The sequence below is a fragment of the Amphibalanus amphitrite genome, unplaced genomic scaffold (assembly GCF_019059575.1).
Source record: "Amphibalanus amphitrite isolate SeventyFive unplaced genomic scaffold, NRLGWU_Aamphi_draft 000056F_arrow, whole genome shotgun sequence".
Classification (NCBI taxonomy): Eukaryota; Metazoa; Arthropoda; class Thecostraca; order Balanomorpha; family Balanidae; genus Amphibalanus; species Amphibalanus amphitrite.
The window spans coordinates 130,878-147,374 of NW_024881552.1; the positions used below are offsets into that span (position 1 = coordinate 130,878).

A 16,497-nucleotide genomic window follows, 5' to 3' on the forward strand; every position below is an offset into this window, starting at 1 on the left:
GAGTTGGGTTTCAAAATTGTGGGTATTTGTAGGGCCAACTGAGTAAAAATCAGCCTGCTCGTAGTTGTGGTTGGACAATGGGTGGCTACTGGGTGGGATGGGTACCTACTGAAATTGTCAAAATGTGGCATCTCTTGTAGGGGTAAGCTGGAATCAACAATGCAGGTTTTTTAGTATGCCGGTAATTTGGTGGTGTTTTTGCTTGGGGCGTGGTAGCATGCCGGTATCCCAGAAAATTTTTGTGGGGCGGGGCGGTGCCGGTAGCAGCCTTTGGGGGAAACTTTGCAACTCTAATCCTATTTATCACTCCCGGATACTGTCTGCCCAGGACTACTGCGGGCACTGCTCAACTGAGACGCAGCTGATCTATTAGGACCGAATCTGAACTCGAATGTGGCGCATTTAGGTTGAGCTCTGAGCGCTGGAAACGGGCGCGATGGACGGAAATGACTAGACCTGACGTCTGAATGATCGGAATGAACTCACTGAGAGATTCGCAAATGCAGTTACAAACCTGATCAGGTGAACAAACGAACGAGATTCACAAGCCTCATCTTTGTTATTTTCAACAGATCTCAATTGGAGATTAAATACAACTCATCCCTTTGTGACAGCAGCAAGCCCATATAGGTACAAAAAAGAAAAATATGAAGTAGGGAGAGAGAGAGAGAGAGAGAGAGAGAGAGAGAGAGAGAGAGAGAGAGAGAGAGAGAGAGAGAGAGAGAGAGGAGATGAGAGGCAGACCAGCGGCGGATCCACTGTCCCCTCCGTCCACGACGCTGACTGGTCAGCGCAGTGGTCTGTCCATACACCCGGTGACCTCCACCGTCCCCATCAGGCCGATCGTCATTTATCTAAGGGGCGGCTGAGACAACACTACCGCAGGAGACACAACATCAGCGCCAGACGGCCAGGAGAGCAGGCGGGACAGAAAACCGACTGACCAGAGCACAACAACAGACGACGGACACAGGGGGGCGTCCGTGGGTGGCGACACGGTCCGGTGGCAGGGGAGTGGTGCTCGTTATGGGAGAGACGACGGGTTGGGGTTTACCTCTGCAGTGGCGGAAAGGAGGGAGGACGAGAGAGAGAGAGAGAGAGAGAGAGAGAGAGAGAGAGAGAGAGAGAGAGAGAGAGAGGCGGGGGAAAGAGAGAGAGAGAGAGAGAGAGGCGGGGGAGAGAGAGAGAGAGAGAGAGAGAGAGAGAGAGAGAGAGAGAGAGAGAGAGAGAGAGGCGAGAGAGGGAGCTTATGGATGCCGATAGTTAAAGAGAACTATATACCTTCTTGGCTACAGATAAAAACACGCTAATAAAGTTCTCCATGGGTCTCACAGTTGAGCGAACACTCCCTAAGAGTTGGATCAAACGTCTGTCCCTCATGGTGCAATCGTTTTGTCTTGAACCGATCAAGGATATCAATTGTGAGATTATTGCTATCCCATCAGGTGTGCAGCACGATCATAAATAAACGTTGTTTTAGTGCTGCTGTGTCTGAAACATGCTGTGGAGCCTGCACGACATGCTTATGTCGTGTACCGTTCTGCTTACAGCATGTGATGTTTGCATCAGCTTAACTTATCAAAATCAACTAGCCAGAGAAAGGGAAGGGGTGACGAAACGGTCGAGGAACATATTTTATTCAGTCAGCTGCTTTCGCTCCTAAAGTGGTACCATTTTCACATCCACTGGAAAGGAATGCTGCCGAATGACTGCAGGGTTTGCTAACATCTTGGCCTTGACGAAACGTTTCTGAAGAATAGCACATAGGATGCAGATGACTGCTGCAAGTATATTGCATAAGTTTAACTTCCTGCTGTAGCATCATTTGCACCTCTCCAAATTCGAATGCTCTTGATTTCAAAGTAGACTATATGTGATGGTGCAACCGCCGAGGCCATATTTATAACGGGTGTCAAGTTCAAAATGGGACAAACGCAAAATTAAGGTAGACACTGTGTATTATTAGATATTTTAACGAAACTTTCACCACATATACCTTGTTCTGTCGCCAGTCCACTGGTACTAATGAATTTGAACCAGGGGTCCATGCCTGTCTGCCAGACGCACGTGCTCTCCCGCTATCTTCATTATCGATCGCGGCACCTCCGGGACAATTTTATTGATGCTGCTCAGGATTCTGGCACGCAGCTGCTGATCGGATGACGCTGTCCAGCCACCACGGTAGACTTCTTGTTTAAGTATGCCCAAGAAGTCCTCAATTGGTCCCAGCTGCGGGACATTCGGCGGGTTTTCCTAGCGAATTAAATATCAGGTATGCCAGCCTCCTCCAGAAACTGGCACGTGGCACGTGCATAATGAGCTGAAGCCAAGTCTGGCCAAAATGCATATCCACCCCTTCGGTTGCTGGCCTCGATGAACGGTTTGAGTTTGCTGTTCAGGCACTTGGTGATGTAGACATGGGCGCTAACATTTGTTGAACTGGGGCAAATTGGTTTTGCTACTCCCTTGGGTGATATGGCTATCCACACAAGAAGCTTACGTGGGAACTTTCCAATCGGACGGTACGTCACATTCGAAGGTATGTCTCCACCAGGCCCAGCGTAAAAACCACGGTTTTGTGGCATTTCTGAGCCAGTGTAGGTTAAGTAGCTTTCATCGTCCATGATGGCATCTTGCTCTCGAGTGGCACTCAGTTTTCCCCGGCTAAGGGGTCGCAGGCGGCCATTTTGAGATTGTTCTCGCTGAGCAGATACCGGAGGAGCTTTCTGGCGCATCCTATATCTTACCCCTTCCTCTCTGAGAATGTGTCTCACTCTGCCATGCGTTATGCCAAAGCTGCGGCCCAAGAGACGAAGTGAGACGCCGACTTTGCCGTCTGCCATGCGAACAAGGCCTTGGCGCCTCTTTGCTGACATTTTGGGAGCAGGCCTGCCATTCTGAGCTCGTCGTATGTGTCATTTGTCTAGGAATGTATTGATAACGCGATATATCAGTCGGTCGTGGAATACCAAGCGATTTAACGTGGCGGAAAACCTGAGCCTTAGTCAAGTTCGGGTTTTGTCAACTACTCTCGCGACAATGTCTCTTGCGGCTTGCTTGCTTAAAGGCTTCATGACGACTGACCTCAATACGTAGCCACATTATTTTACATCATGCTCGTGCAATTCACGTATGGACATTCTGTCCAGATTTCAGGTGAATATCTAAAGGGAGGTTGAAAATAGAGCGATTTCAATTTTGTCTCATTTTGGACTTGACACCCGTGTTACAACTTGCAACTTTTCACGGAAGCCAGCCGCTCAGCGCTCACTTGTCGACGGGGCTGGCGCCTCATGTCTCCGACCGACAGTGACCTGGTGGGCCTCCGAGTCGCCGTCGCGTCGGCCGCGGGCCTCACAGGGGCCTCCCCGGCCTCTGTTAGCGCCGACCGACCGACCGTAGGACCGCCTTTCACCACGTGCCAAGCTAACAGAGCGACGCGCAGTGCGTGGTGACGATTGTCGGGTTCGTCGGGTCCTTTCACCCCGCAGGGTCATGGTCGGGACGGGAGGGGACAGGAAGGGTGCCCCACTCAGGCCCCCGCTCGGCCTCAGCGCAAAAGCCGTCGCACTTGGCAGTGATCGGCTACTATAAACAGGTTCAGTCATCACCATCACGCGAGTGAAACTCGTCCGGGTGTCGTGCTGAGTGACAATCAGAGCGTGTGCTACCTACCACTGACGAGTCAGACAACCCCGCATGGTGGCAGCGGACAGGACCGGTGGGTGGCCTGTCCGGTCTACGTGCACCGGTTCTACTTGTCAGACGAGCCCGGCCGACACGCCGGAGCGGCGAGCCGAGCCGCCGTCCGGCTCACTGAGCCGAGCCAGGAGCGCTGACGGACCTTACAGACGACAGACGACGGTCCGCCTTTGAGAGCCATGATCGCTGGGTCATTAGGCAGAGCCGGGTGCGGCAAGTCAACCGTGAGAGAATGGAGAGCCCTGTCCGATATGGTCTGTGCCAGGAGCGTGGAGATAACCCACGCGTGGTGCGAAACGGCACGATACGGCACGGTACGGAACGGCAAGGCATGGCACGGCATGGCACACACACACACACACACACACACACACACACACAAGTATTTTATTGTCTCATTGACAAATGCAAACACGTTTACATGGCGGATCGGCGCAAAAGCTAACGCTTAAGTCGAGGCGCCTCTCCAAAGCTAAACAATTGCAACATAATTTAACAAGATAATAAATCATGGATCCACTAACACAGCCAGCAGGGGACAGAACCACGCCGACCCCGCCAACTACCCACGAAGCATCCAACTGGAATAGGGAAAGCCCGCTCGGTCCCGTGCACAGGGCGGCCACCGCCGGCTCAGATGAGTGATGTGAGTGTGTGTGCTGGAAGGTGGTGTGTGGCTGTGAGTGTGTATACTCGTACTTATGTCAATGTTACGTTGTGTTAGTAAATCGCCTGGTGTTTTGAATGTATGTTTGTAAGTGGTGAGCCACATGTACACCCACCATGCTTGTGACGTTTCTATTAAATAAAAGGATGTCAAGCTTACTTTTTCCTGAGAGATTATCAAAGTTTGGAACGATAGCCTGCATGACACCGAACAGTTGCGATCGAGCTGTTTGGTACAGAGGACAGTCCATTATGTAGTGAGTGGTTGTTTCATTTGGGTGACCGCAAGTGCACGCTGGAGTAAGGACGTTTGGGTGTTTCGTTCGGAATTGATGTGCGTTCAGTAATGTTTGTCCGATGCGCAGTCTAGTGTGGTGTGTGTTTGCTATCTTTGTGCCGACTGAATGTGACAGTGGAGGTTCTGCTGTCCCAAATCGCTGCCAGACTTCACGAGAGAAATCAGAGCGGGATTGAATGGCACGCATAGCAGCAGGAAGAAGATTCCACTGCCTGATAGTTGCTGGGATAAAGGATCGGTGGAAGGATGTGAGTCTAATCGGGGGAAGCGATAGTTTCTAAGTTGAAGTCCTGTAGCACCCTGTCTTGTGTCAGTCAAAATGTTGGTGATATATGTAGGTAGGGGAGGATTGTTATTATAAAGTCTATGAAAGAAAATGAGTCTGTGAATGAGTCGTCTCGTTTCCAGTCTTTCCCACCCTAAGTCATTCAAAAGTGCGTCTGTCGGTGATCTGTATAGTGCTCCAGTAACGAGTCTTGCACATCGATTTTGAAGTCTCTGGAGGCGGATTTTGTCTTTGATTGTCAAGTTGCCGTCGTAAATGATGTCACAGTCAAAGTAAGGTCTTATGTATGTTGTGTAGATGTCGCTGAGCATAGGCCTAGTGAGAAATTTGGCTATAGGGTAGATGGGTCCAAGTAATGAATTAATTGTACGGACAATGCTATTAACATGTTGGTGAAAACAAAGATCAGTCGAAAGAGTGAGTCCGAGATGCTTGTGGCAACTCGTAGTGGGAATGTCTTGCCCTTTAAAATGTAGCTTGAAGTCTTGGTTGTCATGTACGTTGGAAAATGTCAATTGTATAGTTTTCTGTGCATTGAAGGTGATTGCCCAGTCGTCACCGTAACGTCCTATGTCGTCCAAGTCTTTTTGTATCGTCGTTCTGTGGTCCTGGCTGTCATGTGGATGTGATGAATATAAGGAAGTGTCGTCGGCGTAAAAAAGTGCTTCGTTCTGCGTGACTTTTGACAGGTCGTTAAGATACATAATAGCCAGCAGAGGCCCGAGCACTGAACCTTGTGGGCAGCCTGCCGAAATTTGTTCCGGCGGAGAAAAACTGTCTCCTACTCTTACTACTTGCGTCCGTTTGCTCAAGTACGACTTTATCCATTCCAAGACGTTTCCTGTTATGTTGTATTGTATTTCACATTTTTTTAGTAAACCTTTGTGCCATATTTTATCAAAATATTTTGAAATATCGAGAAAGACGGCTGTGAAATTTTCTTTTTTGTTTAGTGCTGAAAATAATTGGTGGGTGAGGTATACAAGTTGTATATCTGTACTGTGATTTGAACGATATCCGCTTTGCTTATCGGATATAAGTTCATTTTCAGTTATATGTTTGTAGATTTTGTTAAATACCAATTTTTCTAAGATTTTGGATACATTTGGAAGGAGGCTTATTGGACGATAGTTTCCCGGGTCTGAGCTAGATACTTTTTTCTTGAAAATGGGTGTGACACATGCTTTTTTCCAAGATTCCGGAAATACCCCTGACCTGATTGTAATGACTTGTTGAAGAGGATTGTTAGTGGTTTGGCGATTATCATGGCACACATTTTCAACAGTTTAGCTGGAATTTTATTTTTATCTGGACCCGAGGATTTGTTTGAGTCCAGGCGATTAAGAATGTTAAGAACTTCAGGCTCAGTAACTCGGACCTCTGCTAGCGTGGGGACGTGAGGTCCCGGGGGGCTAATAGGAGGCATTGGTTTGTTATGTATGTCGAGTCTTGTCTGAGCGGCAAAATGTTTGTTGAGTGTAGTCGCTTTGTCAATGTCGTCAGTCAGTGGTGTACCGTCTTGTCCGATGAGTGGAGGCATGCTTCGATTGCTTCTCCTTCCCATTAGATCTTTAAGAATTGCGTGATAGATATGTGGGTCTTTTTTTCGATTTCAGCAGTTTCATGACCTGTGTTTGAATGTAAGCATCTTTTAGTTTTTGGTTAGTGTATGTGGTACAGTTTCGTTGTTGTTTCCAACGCTTCCAATCCAGATCGGTGTTACTCTTCTTGGCTGCGTGAAATAGTCTGTCTCTTTTACGTATCTGCCGTTTTAGTTCAGATGTGAGCCATGGTTTGTCACTGTTTTTCTTTGTTATTGTTCGGATAGGAATCGATTCCATGGCGGCAGTGAGCAAGGTCTGTGTGAAATTGTCTGTTGCTTCGTCTACGTCACAGTTCATTAGGCTGTCCCAGTCCGTCTCCATTAGCAATGCGACAAGTTTGTCCGAATCCATGTGTCTGTAGTCCCATGAAAGGCACGGCACGGCACGGCACGGAACGGCAAGGCATGGCATGGTACGGCACGGCACGGCACAAAGATGGGGCGTGGTGATGTGAGGGAGAATGCCGTCCCACGTCCCACTCGGACCATCAGCCACGCAAATGGGATCACCGGGATCAGAGCTCATTTACGTCGGAGTCCCCCCCCCCCCCAGTGCAGCTCCTCCCTTGACACCGACGACGTCTCCCCCCCCCCTCATCGACACGGACGCACTCCCCCGCCAACGGCCCGTGCTGCTGCTGCCGGAGGCTTGGGGAAAACACCGCCACACCTCCTCTCCTGCTCTCAGCATCCGGGGCAGTGGGTTACACCGGGAAACTTGTCTCGAGTGTTCCGTTCCAGTGTGTACCCACTGGACTGATTCTGAGACCGGCGACCGCTGTTAGGCAAGCTGGCCTTTTACCCAGCGCATGTTGATTATGACATCCATGAAAATTAACACCGCGGCGGTTACCAAGTGACATCGGCACCACCATGACCGTATATGAGCCAGGCTGACGTCGTTATATCAGCGCTCTTAGCAAATGTAACAAAACGTTATGTTCATGGAATTTTTGCTCCAACTCCCACTTGTTCATAAGGATGGAGCAGGGCTACGAAAAATAAAGCAAAACTTCTAAAAGTTAGCCGCCATGCTCGATTATGCAGTCACGGCCAAAGGAAAATAGCTGCCTGCAATGTCGACCACTCTCGCGTTCGACCACGGTTGTGCCAGCTCCCCGCGGACGGCGGAAGACTGCATGAGGTGAGCCATGTGTGTGCCTGTCACCTCTCACCAAATCACCACTTCACTGCTGCTGATGATGATTTAGCAGTATTGCGGCAGGCTTGGACTGAATACCAATGAACGTAATGGAGGCAAATGAGCAAGAGTTGTCAATCGCCTGAGGCTGCTCCCTTGTTATGTAATGTTGCAAGCCGTACCCACCCTTGCGTCATGTTCCACCACAAATACCCTAAAATCCGGGTATTGTATGGTAGTTACGAGCTGATACCTACTCTGTAAAGCGCTTTCTTGCTGCGGCTTTCGTCAAGATCCGTCTCCGGAGCTGATATCCGGAGGCTTAGATCATCAGAAGACGCTGTTGATATACATTACTCTAAGGAGCATCTGAGCCGATCGAGCAACACATGTCACTTTCCGAATGCAGTACAATCGAGATCGGTCGGCCTTGGCTCTTGGCCTCAGAAACTCAGGCCTGGAAATCCACATTAAAATCAACAAAGAACAGTACTACCAGTCCACAGTCTAATCGAGTTTCGTATACTCGTATGTAGACGTATAATTTCATCGGCCGGAGCTAACGAACAAACTAAGGCATGTGGTTGGTAAATATATTAGAGAACCTGATTACGGCAAGCGTGGTAAACTTTTTTCTCAGTGTACTTACCAACGAAATCGTCCCGTTTGTAGATGGAGTCGTAGTGACAGGCGAGCACCAGCCGGCGCGGCGCCGACGGGTTGTGCGTGGCCACCACGTTGGTGAACGGCATCGGACCGAGCGGCGTGCGCATCCGGAACGTCCTGTCACCGTCCACCGTCCACCCCAGTGACGTCATCACCGAGACGATGTGCTGTGGACAGCGGGGAGGGCTTAGTGTGTGTGTCCACCGTCCACCCCAGTGACGTCATCACGGAGACAATGTGCTGTGGACAGCGTGCAAGAAGGATTTGTAATAATAGGTGAGTGGTAATACAAATGAAGCAAATATAGTGTTATATTCACGCCACTGGTATCAAATGTTTGATGCTAGTATAAAAAATCTTCGAAGATTGAAGATCAGATCAACCTGATAAGAAATGAAATCAGAAATGAGTGCACTTTGCATGATGGACTTAAGAAATATGTATTGGTGTGCTAGCTATCATGTTTACATATTAAATATGCTGGTTGACCGTGACATGGGCCAATCAATCGCACCCAATGTTGACTATGCATGCCCCCTGTTCTTGCACTAACACTGAGGTGAGAGCAGACAGCCACCAGTCGGCCAGGACCGCCGCAATGTTGGACTTCTGTCTCCCCACACAGTAGATCCCAGTGACGTAACATTCCCAGGAGCTCACGTTACGTCACCCACCAGGCTCACAGTCCTGCGGTGGCCTGTGTTGTGTGTACTGTGAGCGCTTTCACAGCCGCTCCCGACCCGTCCGAGAGGAACTGGCTGCCCTGAAGGTCAGTTTCAGCGGAGCGGCGGTAATCGCGCTACCCTGACCTTGCCTCTGGTTCAGCCAGTCACTCCTCTATCCTCTCACTCCTAACTACCAAACCAGTCACTTTCAGGTTCCACACTATACACGTGTGCCTCCTCCCAGGCAGGGAGTGGTCGAGGATGACGGGTTGAACAGGCCCGCGGCAATGTGCTGGTCATGGTGAATGTAACGACGGATATTAGAAATATGAAATATAAGTAGCGGCAGTGACTGTATTTGTCCGGCTCGCCATTAAATGTTGTTTTCCGGCAATAATTATTTACCTACCTACAGTAGCCGACAACCGCTCTGGTCCCTGTACTTCGCGAGATGGTCTCCTCCTTATTGATATATCTGATATCAGAAGCTTGCCTAATGCCTGACGCTCATTGCCGCATTGAAAGGTCACTGTCTGACCATCCTAACTGTTGTGTGATTACGAAAGGCTATGTGATTACGTGATTATGATAGGCTCGAGAGAGATTACGAACTTTAAAACGTGGGTATTTTCATTACACTAACACAGTGACCTATCCCCTCCCAAAGAAACCCATTCCCTTCCATTAAGCTGATCTCCCCCTCTACTAACCTGTCTGTCTTCCATCCTAACCGAGCCTGGCCCCTCCAGTGGCCTATCCTATAGCCTACCCTTCCTCCCGTGACCTGATCCCTCTCCGCAGTGACCCATCCTCCCCCTCTCCCTACACCGACCTGTCTAACATCCTCGTGTGCCGGGCTGGTGACGTATCTGGGCCGCAGGATCGGCTGCAGCAGCGACATGAACACATCACCGCGCGGGTCGGCCGACTGGTCCAGCAGTGCCAGGCTGGTCAGGGAGCTGTCCTCCAGCCGCAGCGGCCGGTGGCGCGCCTGGGGGGGAGGGGGGGGGGGCAGACGGAGGGGGAGCGAGGTCAGAGGTCATGTGTGCGGGCAAATCGCAGCTGTGCCAGATTTCGATGGTCTAATGCAATGCTTTCAAAATAATGTGCATTTGATTAAATGAATGCCTAAATATGAAACAAATTGTTCCATCCATCATCGAAAATTCATGTAATGCTAATTACAAAGTTCTCATATTTTTATTTCTGCTCGATGTTTTGGTAAACAAAACAACACTGCGAACAAGCACCAAACATCCATTAGAAAGAGAAGAATAAATGCTTCTGAGGTTTTTTTGTAACTATAGGCACTTAATTTTGAATGAGATACTCGAGAACGCTTGACTAAATACTAGCATAAAGTGTCTTTCCGCTAAGATTTTATTACGCATGCCCTTTCTAAAACTTATGACCCATCCACACGGCGGCACAAATTGGTGAAAGGCCACCGTCGACAAAGAAGGTTAACTGGCGTGTGAAGGCACAGAAGCAGCTCACGTTCACGTCGCGACCACTGCACCGCAGCAGCGTCTCTGTTCACCCAAACACGAGCAGACGCGTGATGAGAGCGTCACCCCTCGTGTGGTCACAGTCAGCGCACGTGCTGAGCACCTGTTGTGCCTACCGGGAGACCGCTAGGTGACCAACTGTGACCTCAGAAGGACCGCTATGACCTGACCTCAGTACTTATCTACCGCTGAGACCTCTGTATCAATTAAATGCGTGGAGTCAAGTGAATCATGATGTTTGGTATGTGCTTTTAAACGCTCTGTGATTAGGAATTTCTGCAACATCTTAACGCTTCTTCTGAAGATCATATATCAATTAAATTTGGCTTAATTCTAAGACGATTCAATCAGACCAATCCAATATGACTTATGCATTGGAGCATATTCGTTTATCTATAAAAAAATATCTGTCTTCGTCCATTCAAATGTCCAACGGGAACAAGCCCCTGGGCCAGTCCTCTTTAGTTACGTCAGAGCAGCTGTTTTCAAAGTGACCGCTACTGCATCGCTGTGCAGCATTGCGTCACTACACGCACTAAGCAACTACTAACTCCATGCATAAAAACATGTTTCAGTAAGCACGCACTGTAGTCAGCCGTCACCTAGTTCCCCAGACGGAAGCGATAAACTGATAAATAGTGACGCTGAATAAAAAATCACCCCAACATCTGTAAAGCCACCGCTGAGGCATTTCACAAGTCTTATGTCAGAGCGGTGCATTCTTCCCCGAACTCGCTTACGGGAGCACACCGCTGAAATTGTCCACTGTCCGTTCAACAACATGCAACGTAAGAGGTGAGAGCGTTTCTGTCGGTCAGCACACTTTTCATTACGCCGCTCTCTCGGCGTTGAAACTGTGCTATTTTTGTATGCCACAAGCGTGTGTGCGTAAGTGCGCCGAATGGTAGTCGGGAGCATCGCATTGAGTTAACCTCCATATCTTACACATAGGCGGCAGCCAGGGTTGCTAGAGAAACGATACTAAACAAACTTTATAATACGGTTAGCACTCGTCAGTCGTCACGTATGGGTGCAGCCACTCTCCCCCAGCATGGGTGATCATCTGGAATAAGTGAGCATTTAGTGCACATGTCCACAGCGATGGTTGCGTGCGTGGTCTGAGCGCTCGTGTTGCACGCATTGTCTGACATACATAGACATTGTTGGTTTCAATGGGTATTGGGAAATTGAAAGTCTTTGATAGATACTTCACAGATGACTGGTGGAAATTTCAGCATGTCATTTTCCCACCCTTTCTTGCCTTAGCTTGAGACGTCCACACTTGGCTAATGCGTATATAGTCTGTTACGGGTGCAGTCGAGTTTGAGCAAACCACATTTGATGCGTGATAAAACGGTGTGTCTAAAAGTATGTCCCTGCCATCGCAGTCTGGGACTGGTCATATCACACAAAAACACGAAGACGGTTTGATGTGGCATGCAGTTGAGATATACGAGCAGATACTGCACATCGTCAGTCGTTCAGCTTGTTACAGCCCGTAATGAAACATTCCGTGCGAAAACCAATTCGTCACAAAAACAACCACGGAATGCTAGCACCAGCACCGAAACTTATTCACCCTAATCGACTTTGAGGAGAAGAACGAAATAATTTTACCATGAACCGGATGACAGGCGACACTTGCCGTCCGTGAGCCAGTTTTTCGGGGCGTGTGCAGACGTCGTTTTTCATTCTCAGACACTTGCGGAGCGGATGTTCCGACGGAGTGGGGACTGTCAGCGATCAATGTACATTGTGACACGGCAGAATTTATGGACCAGACCGGTGCCACAGCGCACAGGTCTGCACTCGCTGCTGTGCCGCACCGTTTAGACCACGGGGTGAGGGTGGGGCCAAAGGGCCCTTTGTGGTTTTCGCAGATAACTCAAATGCGTCGAGAAGCCTCGTCAAAGAAGCTTGCTATCGCTATGCGGCTCTATGTAGCGAGCTTCCCATTTCATCACTTTTATTTGTTCGTGCTGTTGATACAGTCGTCATTGCTGACAGGAGGGACGGATTGCCACCCGGCGTGGAGAGCCGATTGTAATGCACTCAGCGGATATTGCTGATCTTAAAGTGCAGGTGCGTTATGTGACAGCAGTACGCTGCTGATACATATCTAGGATGATCCTGATCTATTGTCTACAATAGCCGCGGAGTGCATTACAATTAACTCCCATACAGATAATCAGATTGCGAATAGTGTGGCGATGCTGTTTGTGCTTGAGGGCTGGCACGAGGAGTCGACGACTGTCCTGCAGTGACACGAGTTTGGTTACGGACTATGTGAGAAAGGAGATTACGACTCAAACTCCAGAACAGGCCTGCTTCTGGATCATTAAAGCTACCGGAAGTGACGATTTGGTTGTCTAAAGTCCAATAGACTCGCATTCTGTCGTCTGTAATTCCAGCTCATCTGTTTCCAATCTCGCGACGATAACTGTAATAAATGAAAATAGCTTCCAAGAGCCGCTTTATCTGCTTATAGCAAGTAAGCACTCTATTCAGTAGCATGAGAATATATGAACCGGAACCGGATCACCGACTGCCTGTGTCCGTTTCTGAGCGCGGGTCGCCGGCGGGTCGCCGGGCGGGTCAGACGGTGCCTTTTGATGAGGTCCGCTGAGCGACATCCGAACACTCCGATCCGGCGCCGGGGCCGCCGCTGATCGCTGACGCCCACACTCAGGCCCGACGGAAATAGGTTCCGGTGCCCAGATTAAAATCGCCACGGTCGGCGAGCCAGCCGGGGGCGGGGTGGCCCGGGGGCGGCCGGAGAGCCTCGGGCGCGCTCTCAGTACTCGGCAACTGGTCTGACTGTGCAATGCACAGAACAGACGCAGTTTGTGATCATGTCCCAGCGTTAGAGTGTACTGATAGAAGTCAGATAAGGCCGGAGCAAGGCTACGTCAACATTCTCTTAGACTGAAATTAAACAATGACACGGTAAAATCATTATTGAAAGTTCTGATACCAAGAGTGTTCTGAACTTATCCATGGCATACTGCATAGCTCAATAAATTTAATCGCAATTTTCTTTCGTTTGAACTTCACAACGAAATGCGTTATTCGCACATCTTACGCGTTTAATTATGCGCAGCTCAGTATCGGCGCAAGCATTGAAAAAATACCAAGAATTATTTTCCTCAACTATAAGTTCTAAGGTCATGGTTTCTGTAAAAGCTCACCATGCCGCACTTATGTCAGGAAAACTGAGTACGAAGTACGAATGCCACAGGCGCTGTCTTTTGTCGTCATTAATCTTCTAAGCATATTAGTTCCTTTTCCTGACTGAGTGCACTTCCTGTTAGCCTTGACCCTTCCTTGCTCTGCAACTCATAAAACGGCGCAATACAAAGGCCTTTAGCTCAGCTTCAAAGTTTAGCATTCCATTCAGTTCTCTCTCTAATCTAAGAGTCACCTCAGCGTTCTAACTACCCTGTTGCCGAGTCATTAGAGTCCATCACACGCTGCCATCAACACCTCGCCGGATGCTCAGAAATAGCGTCACGTAGAGCCCAAATCCAGCCCAAACGAAAATTAATGAAGGTCGGGCCGCTTACCTGTCTTTGCAGCCACGAGAGGTCCTGTGCTAAAACTGGAAGGCACACCAGAAGAAAGACGGGAAACAGGGACGAGAGCCAGCTCATCTTGACCTGTGGAAAAGGAGCAGGCGTAAGCGTTCTTTATTGGTTTTGGTGGTTTGTATAGAGCCCGGCGAATAGGTACTGATTGTTCCTGATATATGAGCTGAAACGAATGATGCAAGAAAGGTTTATGCGACTTGAAGAACGTGTGTGTAGTACGCATTTACAATTGAATAAACAAGATATGAATCATGGTCGAACAAAAAGCTAAGACAAAGTCTGAGGGCCAGCTCTGAATGCCACCGGAAGAACAGCGTTCCGTTGCCTTCTTTGGCGGCGAAAGGAACAAAAGCACGTCAGCCACGACGTGCTCGCCTGTTGTTTCCTTTCTGCTGCAAAACACAACAATAAATGTGCCACAAATGCATCTATTACTAACTTTCTAGAGCTTTAATTCAAGAAGCAAACACACATTTTTTTAGGAGTGTGGTTCATTATTTACGGCAAGTTAAATTGTTTGAGCCAAGCAATGGAAGCATTTCAAATAGATGGATTCATTAAGCTGGTTATCTGCTGTGCACTTCATTATAGGCGGCGGAACGGGGGGGGGGGGGCACCGGGGCACCGTACCCCCTTGATTTTGCCATTTTAACATTAGCACTATGGGCGTTGCATGGAAAGAATGGGACCAAAAGTCGGCAGTGCCCCCCTCCCCCTTAACTGAAGGTGTTCCGCCGCTACTGCTTCATTTAACAGCGATCATTATACGAACAGTTTCTTGCTCCCCGAATTACGGTACAAAATAAGTGGTAGGTAAATGGATTATGTAATTTAAAAATCAGCATTAAACCAGATACTGTGAAAGTGCAGGAGCCTGTAGTGTGCACACCGTAAATCATGCCAAACCGGAGGCCCGAAGTATGTTTGCATCACATATTGATATTACTGTGAGTACGCATTCATCAATGACCTGATTGGTGGTGACTTCCAAACCGGGTTCAAGTTTCGGAATCGCATTCTTGGAAGCTGTAAGACGCCATCACCGTCTTCCTAAACGAAAGATAGATCGGTATTTTCCTATTCAGCCTAACCAGGACGATGGCGTATGGCACAATGACAAAATTATCACCCCAGTCATCAAACAAAAAACGCAGCGAGTGAACTGCAATCGTGCCATGTCTGCCACACAAAGCGCACGATACCCCGCTGCCCCCGTCTCTCACACTTATCACTCCCACCCACCTCACCTCTGCTGTGTCGTCCGGTGTCTCGTGGACCACTGTGCACCACCGCCGCCCCGCGGTGCGCCCGTGACGACTGACTGCGGCGGTGGCGGCGGCGGCGGACGCAGCGTTACGGTCGGCGCTCAGGTACTGTCCGCCAGGCGGCGCCACTGCCGCCGACTGTGACGGAACGGCTCAACATCGGCACACAGCCAGCGGCGGCACGGCGCGCGGAGGCAGGCGGGCGTCATGACAGCGTGATTGACAGCGCCATTGGTGGCGGGGATTGGTATTGGGAGGCGGTGGCTGTCACAGACGACGGTCAAAGGTCATTGTTGATAGCTCAACCTTCAGCGATTGATGGTAGAGCGGGAGACGTTCAGATTCGGTAGCGTATCCTAAATGTACCTAACGATAGGTCAAGCACTTTTCCCGCGCCATGTTATCTCATTTTATCTGAGTATGAAAAAAAAATGAATAGAAAACTTACTCATTGGTATCCGTGATGAAAACATGCACTTAGGTAAATTACGGCTATACGCATTTCTACATAAATGCCATATTTTTCAGAATCGTTGGTAGCATTATTCCTTTTTTGAATCGCTAGCTCATCCTTTGTCTCGTTGAATAGCAATACACACACCACAGTACACCAAGGTCTGTTGGTTCGACGATCTCAACAAATGAATGAGACGAGAAACATCTCTTCGGAAAGAATACCGTGCGACAATTTTATGCGTTTACCTATATGCCACCGGTGCTTAGCACTGATGCTAAAGCAACGCTTTACGATTTAGCACGCCAGTCGTCATTTGCCGTCTTTGCGTTGCAGCGTGAAACACACTTTTCGATGTCTTACAACAAACGGACTGCATTATGCTTGGTGGCCAGCCCGTCCGCCGGTTGTTACGCAATGCGGCACAGCATATCTGCAGGCGCTCATTACTAGCGACATCTCTGGACAGAGCGTGAAGCTATACGCGAGCCCACCACGCGAGCGGGATATGCAGATTCCTGTTGCAGCCGGGCGTGGCGGTATCGGTTCAGTTGAGTGCGGATCACGACCGTTAGGTAGGTATGTATTTTGTTATGTAATGAGGCACAGTATTCAAACGGGTTTTCCTAGCTTGTGACATCTCTGTGTGTAGAAAT

At 49.1% G+C, this 16,497-nt stretch overlaps 1 protein-coding gene across 1 annotated transcript in view; it reads right to left on the reverse strand.

Moving 5' to 3' along the window:
* Positions 1 to 15,443, reverse strand: part of LOC122378253 (glutaminyl-peptide cyclotransferase-like) — a 42,191-nt gene extending 26,748 nt beyond the window's left edge. The window contains exons 1-4 of the mRNA XM_043359106.1: positions 15,365 to 15,443; positions 14,099 to 14,191; positions 9,860 to 10,018; positions 8,346 to 8,529 (exon numbers count right to left, since the gene is read on the reverse strand). Coding sequence (XP_043215041.1) covers positions 8,346 to 8,529; positions 9,860 to 10,018; positions 14,099 to 14,185 — 430 coding nt within the window. The 5' untranslated portion in view covers positions 14,186 to 14,191; positions 15,365 to 15,443. The remainder of the gene's footprint in view (positions 1 to 8,345; positions 8,530 to 9,859; positions 10,019 to 14,098; positions 14,192 to 15,364) is intronic.
* Between the last annotated feature and the right edge of the window lie 1,054 nt (positions 15,444 to 16,497).